General features: G+C 40.8%; 1 protein-coding gene across 2 annotated transcripts in view; it reads right to left on the reverse strand.

Annotated features, from left to right (window-relative positions):
- Nucleotides 1-2,575: 2,575 nt before the first annotated feature.
- Nucleotides 2,576-17,756, reverse strand: part of LOC309555800 (intraflagellar transport protein 70A) — a 90,338-nt gene continuing 75,157 nt past the window's right edge. For both annotated transcript variants that reach the window (XM_082257964.1, XM_082257963.1), the window contains 4 exons: nt 14,093-14,196; nt 10,051-10,129; nt 8,765-8,894; nt 2,576-2,758 (listed from right to left, as the gene is read on the reverse strand). In XM_082257964.1, the coding sequence (XP_082114090.1) occupies nt 2,622-2,758; nt 8,765-8,894; nt 10,051-10,129; nt 14,093-14,196 (450 nt within the window). In that variant the 3' untranslated portion in view covers nt 2,576-2,621. The remainder of the gene's footprint in view (nt 2,759-8,764; nt 8,895-10,050; nt 10,130-14,092; nt 14,197-17,756) is intronic.

A 17,756-nucleotide genomic window follows, 5' to 3' on the forward strand; every position in this document is an offset into this window, starting at 1 on the left:
AAGTAGACACCCCAAAGGCGATCGAATATTTTTGCCACAGTTTTTTGCAAATTGTTGAGAAAAATGCTGGTATTGAAGTGGTTAAGACATGGAACTAGGTAATGGTGCACTAAATTCAGTACATCATTATAGTGCAAAATCCAAATCATTTTCAGTGTCCATTAAGTAGCTGTCCATCATTTTCTTGATCACCCTGTGTCCCTAATAGGCACAGGGTGACTTACACATAAGAGGGGCCTAGGGAGCTGAGAGAGGGATTTCCCAACCTCTCTAAGGATAACTGTGTTCCACGGGCCCCCCAACCAAAGTGAATCCCGTCACACTCGGCCCTACACAGGGCACGGATGTAATTGGCCCCTGTGAACAAGGCCTAACTATGTAAAAATTGCCATACCTGAACTTCAGCTTAACAAGTTTACAGCACTGGACACAGCAATACTATAAATATTACAAAATGTGTTACAGTGAACAACAGTTTGATGGCAGAGGAATGATAAAGTTGTTCCTGCCATAAGCAGACGAATAAATTCTGAAAAGCAAAGAGCAAGAATCTCATAAAACACCCAAGCAATGATTTTTTTACTATGAAAGGTTTGGCTATTTATCAAAGGAACGGCGGACATAAAAAGCAATTTCCGAGAACATTTATATAGAAAGCCTTGATTTTGCATGTAGAGTTAGTATTTCTTGCTGTGATATGTCACGGTGGATTGTGACAAAGAAGCTCAGGTATAATCAGCTCAGGCATACACCAGGAATTTAATCACACCTTCAATCTGCAGCCTTCCAGCTCGGCTTTCTGCTGGGGTCAGGCAGGCCACTTCGACATCCATGTTTCATACGATTACTTGTCAGACCTCTGGACCGTTATTATTTTCTCCTTTCTGCTCTGGAGTTACTCCAGCTACGAGTGTTAATGTGATTCATGAGGCAGAGATAGGTGTTTATAGGTTTAGGCAATTTTCATATTTCAGATCCATAAAAGGGAGCAAGTTATCAAGCACACTGTCTGCACCGGTGTGCATGGTGTAGATTGGAAGCCATTTTTTTTTTTTATTCACAGTGATTAATTTATTTGTTTGATTTGGGCTTTATACATTAGATATGACAAAGCATTCACATCTTTTTCTGTAAAGAAAGGAGTTGTGCTCACTATATCGATCTTCTAAGGGCTCATTCACACCAGGGGATCTCCATTAACCACTGCAGATTTATTGCAGCAGGCAGCCGCTCACGGGCGAAACGACGTAGCTCTACGTCGCTTGCTCTCAGGAGTTTAGGGGGTGAGCGCGCCGCTGGCCAATGCATGTGTCAGGCGGCTCCGATTCCCGCCTGAAACCAGCAATCGCTACTCGCTGAGGGAGAAAGACGGTAGGCTGATGTAAACACAGCCGTCCGTCCTTCTCCCTGAAGTGATCACAGAGATCATGTGATCCTTCTATATAGGATTGCGTGTCTCTGTAATGACTTCAAAAATGCAACCCCCCCCCCCCACAGTTAGAATGACTCCCCTAGGGTCACATTAAACCCCTTGATCACCTATACTGTTAACCCCTACCCTGCCAGTGTAATTATTACAGTAACAGTGCATATTTATAGCACTGATTACTGTAGTAATGTCACTTTGTCCCCCCAAAAGTGTCAAAAATGTCAGTCAGGGGTCCGATCTGTCCGCCGCAATGTCGCAGTCCCACAACAAATCGCAGATCACCGCCATTACTAGTAAAAAAAACAAAAAAAAGTTAGTAGTTAGTAGACGCAACAACTTTTGTGCAAACCAATCAAAATACGCTTATTGCGATTTTTATTTCCCAAAAATATGTAGCAAAAAACAAAAACAAATTGGCCTAAAATGTTAAAAAATTTTGATTTTTCCTTTTTTTTTTGGGAATGTTATATAGCAGAATGTGAAAAATATTGGGGTTTTTTTTTTCAAAATTGTCACTCTTTTTTTGTTTATAGTGCAAAAAATAAAAATCGTAGAGGTGATCAAATACCACCAAAAGAAAGCTCTATTTGTGGGAAAAAAGGATGTCGATTTCGTTTGTGTACAGAGTCGCACGACCGCGCAATTGTCGATTAAAGTCACGCAGTGCCAAATTGCAAAATAGGGCCTGGTCATTAAGCAGCAAAATCTTCCGGTCTTAAAGTGGTTCTAAACTCAAAATGTTTTTTACCATCATCATACATACTCTGCATTAAGGTAAAAAAACCTTACAATATCTGTCCCCCCCCCCCCTCCCCCGTCAGACAGATACTACTTTATCAAGAGATGGACAGCATGTGAGTGAGTTTACTAAATGTATTCCTGTGTAGCAATACCAGATAGTATTGTAATGGCTGCAGTGGTTACTCTGTTTCAACATCCACTAGCATTTATAATACATTAGGAGTGGATTTATTTCTCGTGCTTTTGGGATGGTTAGTGAATTTATACACACATTTTGCGGACACAGATTTAATTTTATTTACAAACTCGTTTTTCTGAAACTAGAAAATTCAAGCTTTTTTTAACAAAACAGTTTTATTGATACTATAAAATTACATTAACACATAATAAACACAAACAACAAAATACAAATACATATATCAGAAAAACTGGAGTGTTCTTTTGCAATAAATTATATATTCCAGGAGGTTATTTCATAGATTAAAGCTTTAAGTTGTCTGGATTCATAGGTGACTGTGTTCTTGCCGATGTGCATTCTCTTCTCTTCCAGTGGTTGTTCAATTAAAGCCGTGATATTTTTACCATAAACTGAAAATACAAAAAACATTATCATGTACAAATTTCCAGCATATGGAAAACAAAGTCTAGATTCATTCTGAATGGCCATATGCAATTGAAAATATAAGGACATGCTAAAACAGCTCATTCACGGGACTTGGTAAATACAGCTAATCTTTTTAACCACAATAACCATGAGTTATGGTTACTATGCAGTTATTTAAATATAAACAATGTAGGCTATGTGGGCTTGCTGGCTTCCATGCACCTCTTTTAATCCTTTTCAACCTTCGTTTTTTCTAATACAGGGATGGAGACGCTGGGCATTACCTGCTGGTGTCTCACCTAAAGTCCCACATAGCCTACATTGTTTATGTAGCCAGGGATGGAGGTGCCTTGCCTACAGGCTGGTGCTTCATTTAAAGTCCCACCGTGCGATTTTCGTGCGTTTTTTGGTGGATGCAGTCTTTGACCCCAGTTTTTTCATATACAGGGATGGAGACCAATAGCATGACCTGCTTGTCTCATGTAAAGTCCCAAATATTTTATGAAATTAGGGATGGAGGCACTGTGCTTTACAGGCCAATTGCTTCATATAAAGTCCCAGTCTGTGTTTTACACTGCATCCGCCAAGGGGTTGGAGGTGTATGCTTCTCAGTTGGTCGTTTTCAGTTTGTACCATCGCAAGAACATCACTATTAGAGTTTTGAGATACTAGGCCAGTCATGGATGGGGGTGGGTTGGGGAGGTTTGGGCTGCTCCCTCCCACCTGCCTCCTATCCATCCATTAGCAGCCATGTGCTCCCATTGTGGAGACACTCAAATTAAAAGTGTTAGGACTGTAGGTAAAACAGGGTGCCGTGTAGTGGCCCTGTAGCTTACACATGCATTTGAAAATGCGTGTCAACTAAACCCCTGTTCTTCATTTTTATCATGAGACAGGTCTACTTGGTTGGTGGCAGACTGGAGGGTGAGTACATCAGACTAGGGGCTGGCTGGCTTCCATGCACCTCTTTTAATCCTTTTCAACCTTCGTTTTTATTATGCATTTATTTTTCTAAGGATACAGAAGCAAAAAACAACTCTTTTAGCCCAAATTAACCTTCTGTATTTAATACTGTATGGCAGTTAGGCTGCATATACAGTATAGCTGGATACACACTATCCAACTTTTGTGGTTAGATTTCCTTCAGATTTACCTTTTCTATGTAGTGGAAGGGCCTGCCAGATTGCATACAAATTGAAAGTGTTTAGGTTTGACCTCATATTATATGGTTTTGGTAGGTCTAAAGGAAAAGTCTTCAAAAAATCTTATAGTGTGTATGGCCCTTTAGGCTCAATTCACACTGCTGCAATGGTAAAGTCGTACAACTTTGCCCTGCAATTTCCTTCCTTGGATGCTATTTTACAAGGCTGAAATCCACCCACGTTGGACCAAAGTAATACAGGAACCTTTTCTAAAGTCAGAGCCACTTGTGTAGTATCAGTTAAGATGGCTCCCATAGGGAAACAATAAATTTGACAAGTCATGCAACTTGGAGGGTCTCACAAGTCGGATCCCATGTTGCAGCAGTGTAAACCTAGCCTAATATTTGTCTACTTTGTTTTTTTTTGTTTACTGTGTGCTGCAGAAAAGGGTAAAATACCTTGTTGTAGCAGCATGCTGGAGAATCAGTCTGCTGTATTTCAAACACACAGTGGCCCAGGTCTCCAGTGATCTAAAACGCCCCCCTGCACAGCACTCCAATCAACATTGATGCAGAGGGAGCATCAACAAAGCTGCTTTTTACCGCTTGCCGACTGCTCACAGTATATTTACTGCGGCAGTCAGCCCCTCACAGGCAGAGCGACGTAGGTCTACGTCGCTAGCCTGTGAGGCTCTGGGGAGCGAGCACGCGTCCGCGGAGGCGCGCTCCCGCTCCCGCGCGGTCACGGACCCCCCCCGCGCGTGTGACCGGCAGACCCGATGTCCGCCGGTCACTCGGCGATCGTCGGGGGAGAGGGAGAAAGTCAGGCGGCTTGTGTAAACAAGCTGCCGGTCATTCTCCTCGGTGTAAAAACACTGATCACACGGTTCTACAATGTAGAACCGTTGATCAGTGTCCTTACAGCTAAAGCCACAGCCAATCACAGTAAGAATCACGCCCCTAGGGACACACACAGCCCCTCCCTCTCAAATAAAGTTAACCCCTTCACTACCAGTGTATTTTTACAGTAACAGTGCATATATATAGCACTGATTACTGTAGAAATGTCACTGGTAACCCCAAAAGTGTCAAAAATGTCAGTCAAGGGTCCGATCTGTCCGCCGCAATGTCGCAGTACCGCAAAAAAAAAATCGCAGATCGCCGCCATTACGCGTTAAAAAAAAAACAACAAAAATGACATAAATCTTTCCCTTTGTTAGTAAACGCGATAACTTTTGCGCAAACCAATAAAAATACGCTTTTTGCGATTTTTTTTACCAAACATAGGTAGCATAAAACAAATTGGCCGAAAATGTTAAAAAATTTTGATTTTTACATTTTTTTTGGGGAATTTCATATAAAAAAATGTGAAAAATATTGTTATTTTTGCAAAATTTACGCTCTTTTTTTGTTTATAGCGCGTGATCAAAAAATCGCACAGGTGATCAAATACCACCAAAAGAAAGCTCTGTTTGTGGGGAACGTCAAATTCGTTTAGGTACAGCGTCGCACGACCGCGCAATTGTCCGTTAAAGTCACGCAGTGCCGAATCCAAAATACCCCCTGGTCGTTTAGCAGCCAAATCCTCCGGGGCTTAAGTGGTTAAATGCTGTACTGAACCTCTGCATTGTGTGTGAGAGCAGTGATTCAGCTACCCAGCATGATGCCAGTACAGGGTATGTTAACCCTTGCTGCAGCACTTAGTAAAAAAAAAAAAAAAAAAGACAAGCGTATTTATTACTGTATACACAGCTTTTTTTTTAGTTTTTGTTTGTGTTTTTATCAAGTTTTGTAAGTACAAGGGAATTACAGATGAATGCATTATACATCAGAGAGCCCTCAAACAAGGGAAAATAACAAATAATAACAAACACAAAAAATGCAAAACTATCACTAGACATTTAAAGCCGCTTCACACTACCGCGACCAGAAAGTCATCCTATGAAGGAGCGACTTTTTAGCGCGACTTTAGCGTGACTTGTGCACTACTTTGAAGAGCCTTAAATGATAGGCGACTTTGTCTGTGGGGAATGCCTGGCTAATCTTTTTCTACTTCCTGGAAAATCTGATCACAGTCGCTTGAAAATAGATAAGGATCTGACTTAGAGGCGACTCCCATTAAAGTCTATGTGCACAAGTCGGATAGAGGTCGCCTTGAAGTAGTACAGGAACTTTTCTGAAGTCGGAGCGACTTCAGTAGTGCATATTAAGACGGCTCTCATTCATTTACATTGAATTTGTAATGGCAAGCGACTTGAGGTTGCACTGGACACAGCAATACTATAAATATTACAAAATGTGTTACAGTGAACAACAGTTTGATGGCAGAGGAATGATAAAGTTGTTCCTGCCATAAGCAGACAAATAAATTCTGAAAAGCAAAGAGCAAGAATCTCATAAAACACCCAAGCAGATAAGGATCCGACTTAGAGGCGACTCCCATTGATTCATTTACATTGAATTTGTAATGACAAGCAACTTGGGGCGACTTGAGGTCGCACAAGTCGCGTCCCAAGTCAGAGTAGTGTGAACCGGGTCTTAGTGTATGCAATACATTTGTAATATTTCCCTTTTTTTTAAAAAAAGTCTACCCAGATGTTCAATTGCCTATCAAAAGCATCATCTTTACAGGATTTAAGAGAAAGTAGGTACCCGTTTCGTATAATATTGGTTTGTAAGGGTGCATACCGATTTCTCCACTTTCTTTGTATAATAGTACATGCTCATTGCAAGATATGCGACAACATTGCGGAATGCATGGGGGAAACTATTGATTCCAACATTAACGATTGCCCTATTCGGAGTGGGAGGAGTTAAAATTCCTGTAACTTTGGAGCTAACCTGGAAGATCTTTTGCCAGAAGATAGTGAGATTAGGACATGCCCATAATATGTGCATCAGGTGCCCTACATGGCCACATCCTCGCCAGCAAGCTGAAGAGGTGGAGGAAGAGAATATGGCTGAACAGTATGAGTAAAATACCAATGATTTGTTACTTTGTGCGTTAGTTCCCAATGATTAACACAGTGTGTCGCTTTGTAAATATAATACGTAGCTTTTTTTAAAACATGTATCACTTGACCCTTCCTCTTAGATTGTAAGCTCTAACGAGCAGGACCCTCTGATTCCTGTTGTATTAAATTGTATTGTAACTGTACTGTCTGCCCTTATGTTGTAAAGCACTGCATAAACTGTTGATGCTATATAAATTCTGTATTAATAATAATAAAAGCAAACTTACAGCATGCTTGTGCCTTTAGAGACCTGTGTCGATGGGCTTTTGTTCGCATCAGACAGGTTTTTCATTCCCATACAAGTCTAGGTGAATGCAAAACCCACTTGAAGCAGGTCAAGTGGGGGGTCAAAAGAACCGGTCAATGAATTCTGAATAATCTATGCAGCATTTCAAACTGATGTCATCGACACAATCCAAAAGCCCGTAGACACAGGCCATAAAATGATGTGATTCTTATCTCCTTCATTGGTGCCGTCATTGGAAGCAGGCCTTTACCAAAAGAACTGGAATTTCTAGTAATTGGATTTTGACATCATCCTACTTTTTGGCTTCAAAAGAAGGTCTGTTTTAAAGCTGATCGACAAGCAACATCAAAATCAACCTCTCAGCCAGGGTTCTGTGGAACCCTGGGGTTCCTCCTAAGGTTGGCTCGATTGTCTTGCTTTGTTGGATTTACAATCTTAATAAAGGATCATTTTATCTTCATCCACTGGAGTGCGGTCAAACTTCTTTTCGTTTATATTGAGTGGATCCAGACCGCAGACTGGACCTGCACCTAGTTGCTTGAGGGTTGGATTGTCCTCACCTGGAGTGGTGTACATTTCCTTTCAGTGTTCCTCCTAAGGTTGCCAGGGGTTCCTTGATCAAACAGCAATCTCTGGGGTAGATTTACTAAAACTGGAGAGTGCAAAATCTGGAGCAGCTGTGCATGGCAACCAATCAACTTCTAACTTCAGCTTGTACAAATAAGCTTTGACAAAGAAACCTAGAAGTTTTTATGCAGAACTGCACCAGATATTGCACTCTCCAGGTTTCGTAAATAAACCCTTATGTCTCTTTAAAAAAGTAGCCACTTACCATCAATCAGCTTTTGGCCACCTGTAAGATGGGAATTCTTCCCATTGACTGCCAATGCAAGGAGCATTGTTCCCACTGACCATCAGTGTAAAGGGAACCTTTTTTCAGTGACTACCAATTAAAGAGCGTCATTTTACCACTGGCCACCAATTTAAATGGGCCTTTCTCCACTGAATACTAAGGGGGCACTTTTCCATTAACAATCAATGACTATTAGCAGGGGTTCCCTGAGACCCTAAAGCTATTGTAAGGGTTCCTCCATGTTAAAAGGATTGACAAACACTGATCTGAATGGTTGAATATACATATGAACTTTTGATTTACCAAACGATCTGTAATTCTGTTTGGCCAGTCATGTAATGCAAGCATTATAAAGCCAGGTCAGTGATCTCACTTTTTCACAGCAGTAAAGCAATACAGTTTGGTCACCAACTCATATACAGCATGTTGGCTGGGCAAAAAAGAGGCAGCGGCTTACCGATGAAGTCATCAACAAGCTCTGAGCTGTTTGACTTACATCACTGAGCAATCAGACAAGCATGACAGTTCTGCTCACCTCCCTTTCACTCTTACTTCTGTAATACAGGTCTATTATAAGAAACTAAGTGTCCCTTGTAATAGTATTTTAAACACATTGAGGGATTTTTTTAAATTTAAATTTAATGCATAGGCAAATTTCCTGTATCTGCCTGGAGTTTAGCTTTAAAGTACAATATTTCAAGCCATGCATGGTTATTTCATTGCCTTGAAACTTACTTTCACAGTGTTCCAGAAACTGAATGCACTCATAGATGACACTGTCCGGGAGCATGATCATGTGCTTTGCCATATTTTCTAGCAAGGAGAGGAAACATCGCTTTGCATAATACCATGTGTCTGTTCCAAGCTGAAAACCAATAAAATAATTGATTAAATTACAATCCCTACCAGTCACAGACACATACACACCTGGGTTAGCTTTAGTGGAAGAGGATTGGTTTTGGATTCTGGAAACAAATTTAATATTTTAGAAAAAATGCAAGAAAAAAAAAAGCATGAACATCGACTTTAAGGAAACCTGTATATAGAGAATTGGGGGCTCGGATTACAAAACTCTCCTTCTGAAAATGCTAGTTATTTGGCTGTTATGCTGACCAAAGGCTTCAGTACCTTCTGTGCCACTTATCTGGAGCAGATCGTAATTTCCCACATTACATTACAGATAAAGCGGTATTAAACCCACAACCAAAAATGTAATATATTGTAGCTTATCAGTCATTATGTGGTAGCTGCATTCATTTTTCTTTTCTTTTTTCTTACCAGTTTGGGGGGAGGGGAGAGTTAGATGTATTAGCATATTTAAATACACTAACAAATTGAAGCCCAACTCCAGCCAACACTTAATAAGCAAGTACAGCAAACAGTTTTTTTGCTTTTGGTATAAAAGTTTTACATAAATAAATAAAAGCTGATCATTGTAAGTTCCCCTGCCAGTGGTAAATGGTTTGTCCCATCCTTGTAACTAATACAATCTGCAAGAGAGCTTGTTCTTTTCAAAACCAACAGACTTACTGGATGGATCATTAGGTTAAAATAAGAAGGAAAAAAAGCCTAAAAAAGAAAACGAATACAGCCACCACATCTAAGACTTGGTAAGCAGCTATATAGGATAATAAAAAATGATATGTTTGCTTTTGGGCCTAATACTTCTTCAAATTAAGCCACCAGCATCTTCAAAAGGAGGTTAGCAATGGTAGTCTCCATATTTATCTTAGTACAGACTTCCTTTCAAACTTTCAATTACAGATAAATAAATCCTAAGTGAGTGGTACGCAGATACAGTATGCATTTAGTTATATACCATATACTGAATGTGAATCAAGAATCCCTGTTTTTTTGCAAGTTTGCAATGTGCAAAGTGCTCATTCAGTATCTTCAATGTTAACATGTGGCCACATCCCTTTAGCCCCGAATTTGTTTTATATGTATGTAAGTTATTTGGGTTTGAGCACAAACATCTCTTTTTTTCCACTTCATCAGTACTATACCCAACTTATACTTGCCTTTTTATTGTATGGTTCAAGGCTTTTGATGACTCGAGAAATACCAAACTCATAGTTTCCTTTAGCACAATAAAGAGTCCTGTTTAAAAGTAGCAAAAATGAAATATTTAGTGTAAGTATCATTATTGAGCCGGCCATACATTTTTTATTTTCCTCAGCCTGTGGGGTGAACAAAAAATCTCACCAATCCCTCCATCCATGCCATACAACGTGGATGGATGAATTTTCCCCTGCAGCTATTGTATTTTGACAGCCAGCTCGTCGACTGTCAGAATACCGAAACAATCTGATTGGATAAAGCCGCTGTTCGGCTGACAATTTTCTGCCCAAGTGAAAAATGGCTGACAGGGCCACCCAACTAGGCACATTTCAGACAGTTCACCAGGAACCAGACAAAATTTGCATTGCTTTATTATAAATATCATAAAAAAAACATTAAATGTACCCGTCTAATGCACTCTTTCCTACTCCCATGATTAAAATTCTACAGTTCTACTTCTAAATTAAAAGGCAATTACCAGTTCTTCTCATGAGATACATTCATATTTTGTATCCACTACTAGAGCCTTTAAATACACTGACAGTTTATTTTTTATTTTTATAGTGCTCTCTGAATTGCACACCTATAACCTTACACTTTGCCAGTGAGAACTTTTCCACTTTTGGGCCTACACCCCATCCCAGCACTAAGCTTCACCCGTCGGCCAACAATGGGAATTGGTGTTGATGGTTTGGCTTATGCTCACAGGCAAACTAAAACCAATCTCAGTCAGGACACTGAAATAATAGCAAGCTCTTTGTGGTACCTAATTAGACAACACTTCTAGTTTAGGATTTCCAGCATGGATTACACCTTACTTTTAACTTTTAAGGAAGTAGTAAACCAACAATCTACACTTTTCCTCATTAGAAGCAGTGAGCTGTAACTTACTGGTCACGGCCAGTTTCAACATCCTCACTTGAGCCTGTTAGTAGCTGTAGCCCATTTTCTACTTTAGTGACGTCAAAAGCGCATGCGGGATTTGTCTATCATCCACGGCATGATCTGTGTGCCGTCAATCAAGATGGCCTCCTGCCGTTCCAGTGTCATCTTTACTCATGGCATTGCATTTCAATGTCCCTCAGCCATGCTCCTGAAACACCCCCTGTGACTAGCCATGTCACAGGGGGTGTTACTTAGGCCCTGATCTTCCTCAGAGCAAGCAAGTAAAGTTAACCCTTGCCGGCTACAGTTATCCTTGCAGCGAGCATCCTTACAAACAAAAACTAAAATAAATAATAAGGCTGGAATTGCTTATACTAAGGATGAAAATGAGGCTTGGGTCAGTTATAATGGGCATGTACGAGTTTACGGGCTGTCATTATAGAGAGAGGGCAGAAGCATTATCACACTGGATTCAGAAAAAAACACCCAAGATGGAATATGCTTCGTCCGGGATATATAAAAGTGAAAGTAGGTAACAAAAACGAGTAATAATAATAATAATAACATGAGATTTTCCAGAAATTAATATAGAGATATGCATTGTCATCATTTAACCTATTGCCCTTATGTGTTTTTCTATTCATGGCGACTCAGTTTACTACCGCTTTAAGCTGACTCCCAAAACCAACTCTGGCTGGAAAAATAGGTACTTGACATAGATAAAACAAAAAAAAAAAAACAACTATCTAAGCCTAAATTAAGCACACAAAACATAGTCGGCCAACTGCTGGGCCACATACTCTCAATAGCCCAGGTCTAATAAGTGACTTTACCAGCAACAATGAGCCAAAAGAAGACTTCACCTGTTTAAAGCCAATTGGACATTTAGTTAAAATCAGCTAAATAAAGCCACAGACTAAGAAGAAGAGTCGGTCCCTTGCCATCATGGGACGCTTGCAATCTGTGCGAAAACAGTGGTCTTACTGCAAAATGGGCAGACCATCTTAATGCACAGACTACTTTTAGGTGTGGAATATTTTATGCTTTTTGGGTCACAATGGAAACACTCACTTGACTAGAACATTCACTTTTTATATGAATACTACTTTGTAATTAATTGCATATTCTCTTTCTAGTGGCTATATACATAAAATCAGTAAAATCAGTAAACTATGCTAAATGAGTGCTGAAATAAAACAGTGGAGAATTTGTTGGCTACACCTGGAGCAAACTGAGAAGCTTGCTCTAAAGCTGGGTATACACTGAGTTTTTTTTTGATCAACCAGCAGGCTGAACGAAATAAAACCTCACAGATTCCTGCTTCGAAACAAGCGTTGTGGACACAGGAATCTCCCGCTGTGCTATTGTATTCTGACCGAGGGGACTCTTCCCCCCGTCAGAATACACTGATAAGCGCGCCACTGGCTGCAGTGGCTGATGGCCAATGCTGATTTACCAGTAGGACCGTTCAACATAAGCCTAACATTTGGCTTCTGTTGAACTGAAAGGGCCACACACAGATCGGTTTGTCTTGGATCGGCTGAGTTTCAATACGTGTATAACCAGCTTTAACCAGCTTAAGGAAGACAAACAGTAATATACAAATCAATGCAAAAGTGGACCCAAACTCAAAAAGTGAAGTTTTGCTATGGTAAAGGGGGACATCTAATTTTGTGTAAGTGGCCTTACACAATTACATTTTGTCTTGAATTTCTTCTATGAAATAGCTGTGCACTTCCTAATATCTGAGGGTGACTAGGCACTTATGTGGTCATATAGTCGTAGCTGTATATCTGTAGTGGGAAAGGCACTACTAATTCTGATTACTAGTCTCACAAAAAATGGAGGGAGAATTGAAGATGTCACTACTATGTTGTGCACTGTTCTTCTTGTTGGAGGTTCAGACATAAGAGGACAAAGTCCTGCCTCTACCAAGATGGTCACCTCCACAAACACACACCGTGCAGAACAAGAGAAGAACAAGGCATGGTAAGTCAGTAATAGGGAAGTGATCAGCTGAAAATTGGCCACTGGCAACACTGGTGATTAGTCTTCTTCCTTGCTGTTTTTTAGGCACAGCTTCCAGAGTTCCACTTCTCTTTAAAAATGCCCACACTGTAAAATGGAATGACTGGATTGAAGGATGGGCGGCATCTCATAATAGATGGAGCATCATTTATAGGTTCACTTCAAGATACACGATATTGTGAAAAGTATTTGGATGCCTGCCTTTACACACACACACAAACTTTAATGGCATCACAGTCTTAAGCCCCGTACACACGAGTCGAAATTCGGCCGGGAATTTTCGTCCGACGACCGATCTGCCGATTTTCGGCTTGTTAGTATGATGCTTCCGACAACCGACTCCGACTTTTCGACCGAAAAAATCCTGGTGTGCAGGCTTTATAATTTTTGTCGACCATCAAAACACGTCTGATTTTCGTCTCATTAGTACAGATTTCGATGGGGAAAAATCTTATGAGCAAGACTAGGCATGCTCAGAGATGAAAGAACACATACAAAGCAATCCAACACATGACATCACTTCTGAAGTAGAATTCTGTAGTACGGGAAAATTTGTGTGCAGTCTATAGCACATTCCAACCAACAGACACCACTCTGGACAAAAGACGGACGACCGGTCGCTGGAAATTCGTTGCGTGTGTACGAGGCTTAAGCCTGTAGGTCTCAATATTAAGTTGGCCCACCCTTTGCAGCTTTACCATCTTCAACTCTTCTGGGAAGGCTGTCCACAAGGTTTAGGAGTGTGTCTATGGGAATGTTTGACCATTCTTCCAGAAGCAAATTTGTGAGGTTAGGCATGGATGTTGGACTAAAAGGCCTGTCTCGCAGTCTCCATTCTAGATTCATCCCAAAGGTGTTCTATCGGGTTGATGGTAGGAGTTTGTGCAGACCAGTCAAGTTCCTGCACCCCAAACTTGCTCATCTATGTCTTTATGGACCTTGCTTTGTGCACTGGTCCAAATCATTTGGTGGAGGGGGGATTATGGTCTGGGGTTGTTTTTCAGGGGTTGGGCTTGGTCCCTTAGCTCTAGTACAGGGGCCCAGGTTGTACTGCTTTTCTTCAAGAAAAAAAAAAAAAAAAAGACTTACCCAATAACCAAGTTAACTATGCAGAGATGGTAGATTTTCTTATCAGGGTAATCATAAGCAATCTGTTCCTCCTCTTTTTCAATTTTCCTCATTAATTCTTCCGCCTAGCAAGGACAAATTTATAAGTAAGCTTTAAAGACTTAGTGATGAAGATAGTAATCATAAATTACAATACAACTTTTTGCGTTCCCCCTTAATAGTAGTTTCATTTTACTGCAGTTCAAGGAACCATAGCACTCCACTAAGGCAACAAAAAGACAGACCCGACTGAATTTATATCTCCATAAAAGTGCAACCAATGTAAAAAAAACTTTTAGCAACTCACATCAGCGGCTGCATTATTGCTGTTACTAATGTGATCTTTATGGCTTTGTGTAAAAAACATTTTCTACATCACCGAATGTGCAAATTAATTGATCCATCTATAAAAGAATTATTACGACATTATTCTGTCTGATTGAAAAGTTTGTGTGCTTGTGTTTGAGTAAGGAACAAAATGTTATTGTGACAAGAGTAGAAAAATTGAAGAGTTTCTTGTGCAAAGGCATTTTTATCTCTACAACTTCAAGGATGCACATGGAAAACATGTTAACACCTTTACACGCATATATGCGGCCTTCTGCTTTAACTGGTTGTAGCGGGATGATGCCTGTAGCTGCCCACCCCCTGAGGGCATGTGGCTTGGTATGGTTCAGAAGTGGGGGCGCTCGCTCATCCTTCCCCCCCCTCTCCTGACCTACCAGGCTGCATGCTCGGATAAGGGTCTGGTATGGATTTTAGGGGGGACCCCACGCCGTTTTTTTTAAAAATTTTGGCGTGGAGTTCCCCTTAAAATCCATACCAGACCTAAGGAGCCTGGTATGGACTGGGGGGGGGCGTACGCCATTTTTTTTTTGTTTGTTTTTTTTTTTATCTGTATTGCCGTGAGCCGGCAATACATTACAGCCACAAAGAAGTTTAAATTACTTTTTTCCTTTAGAAATGTCAGTATTGCTGCAGCAGGCTCCATACATCATACAGATGCGCCACTTTACAGGCACATTAAGGGGACACCCCAGGCACTATATTCTAGGAATTTTTCATTTTTATTGTTTCACTTTAAGCATCATAAAAATCACTGCTCCTGTTAAAACGATTGTTATAAAAATTTTTTTTTTGCATTGATACATTTCCCCCAGGGCAGTACCCAGGTTCCCATGCACTTTTTATGCCAATAATTTGCATATAAGCCTTTAAAATGAGGACTTATGATTTTTCATGTTCATGTCCTATAGACTTTAATAGAGTTTGCATGTTCGCTAGGACTTTTTCCCTGGTTGAGGTGTTCTGGTGCGAACCGAACAGGGGGGTGTTCGGCCAATCACTACTCACCATATGTACTTGGTCCCATGTGGGATTTAACAATTTTGTAGTTGTGGCGATACCTCTTTTGAGCATGGTGTGCATACAGCATGCTTAAGGTCCGTACACTCGATAAGAAAATCTGAAAGGAAATTTCCTCCGACGACGATCTGCCGATTTTCGGATTGTTAGTATGGTGCTTTCGACAGCCGACTCCGGCTTTTCGGCCGAAAAAATCCTGATGTGCAGGCTATAAAATTTGTATTGCCCATCAACACAACATCCGATTTTCTTCTCATTAGTACAGTTTTCGACTGAAAAAAATCTTAAGAGCAAGACTAGGCATGCTCAGAGACGAAAGAACACATACAAAAAAATCCAACACGACATCACTTCTGAAGTAGAATTCTGTCGTACGGGAAAATTTGCATGAAAATAACCTCTTCACTTTCCACATCAAACTAGCATGCCACAAAAAACGGACGTCAGATCGTTCGATAATTTGATCGTGTGTACGGGGCTTTAGTCAATAGGTTGGCAACAGCAAAAAGGAGCAAAGGGAAGTTTTCAAAAAATGGCAGAAAAAATTCCTGCTAATCTGATCACTATTTACACAAACCATTTGCCTATCTTGAACTAACTATGGCTGACCAGGCATTTCTTTTTTTTTTTTTAAGAATGTAATTTTTATTGATTTTTTTTTTAATAAGGATAAAAGCAGGTGTATCATCCAAAACCAACAACAAGAGTTAACCTCTTCAAGACCCCCCCAACGAACATTTATTTTATGGGTTTGAAGTGGTTTATCGAGGTTATGGCTGAAGCTATATTTTTATTTTTAGCCGGTGATTCCCTTTCTCATAAAAGTGATCCGAGTGGTTGCATAGCCGCTGGATGGCTTTTAGAAGCAGCCAGAGGGGTAGTTCCCCCCCCCTCCCGCCTCTCCCCAGTGCTTCTTGGGCCTACCCTTTTCACTGACGAGATCTGGCGGTTTTGACAGAGAGACCAGATTATCTCTTCTCACCTATATGATCTAGGTCTAAGAGGACCAGAGCAACGCCGGATGTAAACAATTTTTTTTTTTTTTTTTTAAAGCATCAGAGCAATGTTTTGTTTTTTGATCTGATGCTGATGCTTGATCATCCTAAGGAAATTGTGCTGCATGCCTTGGATGTGGTTTGGGTGATTCATGTGTACCTGGTGGCTATGAAGTCTTTTGGGAAATCACTCACTATTTGTGCTCACAGATAGGCCAGGAAAAGGACTATCCTTTCTTCTGCGACCATTTCAAGATGGATCAGACAGACGGTGACTCAGGCCTATTCGATCAAAGTTCAGGTTCCTCCTTTCCCTGTAAAGGCGCACTCTACTCAGGCGCTTAGTGCTTCTTGGGCCTTCCGTCATCAGGCGTCAGTGACGCAGGTTTGCAAGGCAGCCACTTGGTTCTCGGTGCACACTTCAACAACATTCTATAAAGTGGAGGTGTGGCATCTGCAGATGCTTGCTTTTACCACAAGGTTTTGCAGGCTGCTGTTTAGGGGGGTCTGTTCCCTCTTTGGAGAATTATTTTTCAGGTGGGCTTGAGTTGTTTTTTTGTTGAGCTCCTGTTACCTGATTGGGTAAGGTTTAACCTTGGGAATTTTTTTGCTGTTCCCACCCCTCCTATTTGACACTGCTTTGGGACATCCCAATGGTCAAGAATCCTAAGGAGCTGTGTCCATGAATGAATGAAAGAGAAAATGGGATTTTTGTCCCACTGTAAAATCCATTTCTCTGTGTTTATTGACGGACACAGCACCCACCCCTCTATGGAGTTGTAATACTTCTGACAGTGCTTGTAACAAAACAGAGTACCTATAGCAGAGAGGGGGAGTATATCCTCTGGGACTGCCCATGGGCGTCATCAAGTTATTTTCTGCCTAGTGTCCTACTCCTGTAGTGGGCAGTATAACCCAATGGTCAGGAATTATAAGGAGCTGTGTCTGTCAATGAACGAAAGATAAATGGAGGCTTTCAGTGGATTTCACTAACACAATATATGCTTCCATTTTCCCACCCATGCCATCACTTATTGTAATGGGCAAATACATTACCCATTTGCCTTCTGCACCATCTTTTTGGCCCAGATGCAGCAGTATAAGCTTTACAGGTAGAGTGTTACTCTTTATGTGTGGCCAAGATTTACCTGTACTAGATATACTCATGGGAGAGTAAATGTACCCTAGATGGCAGTGCACTAATTCCTAATGGCACCCCCACACATCTAGCAAACACGCAGTACTATGCATTTTGGTGCAGCAAGATTTAAAAATCGCGCTGGCAT

The sequence above is a fragment of the Pelophylax lessonae genome, assembly GCF_965119305.1.
Source record: "Pelophylax lessonae genome assembly, chromosome: 5".
Taxonomy (NCBI): Eukaryota; Metazoa; Chordata; class Amphibia; order Anura; family Ranidae; genus Pelophylax; species Pelophylax lessonae.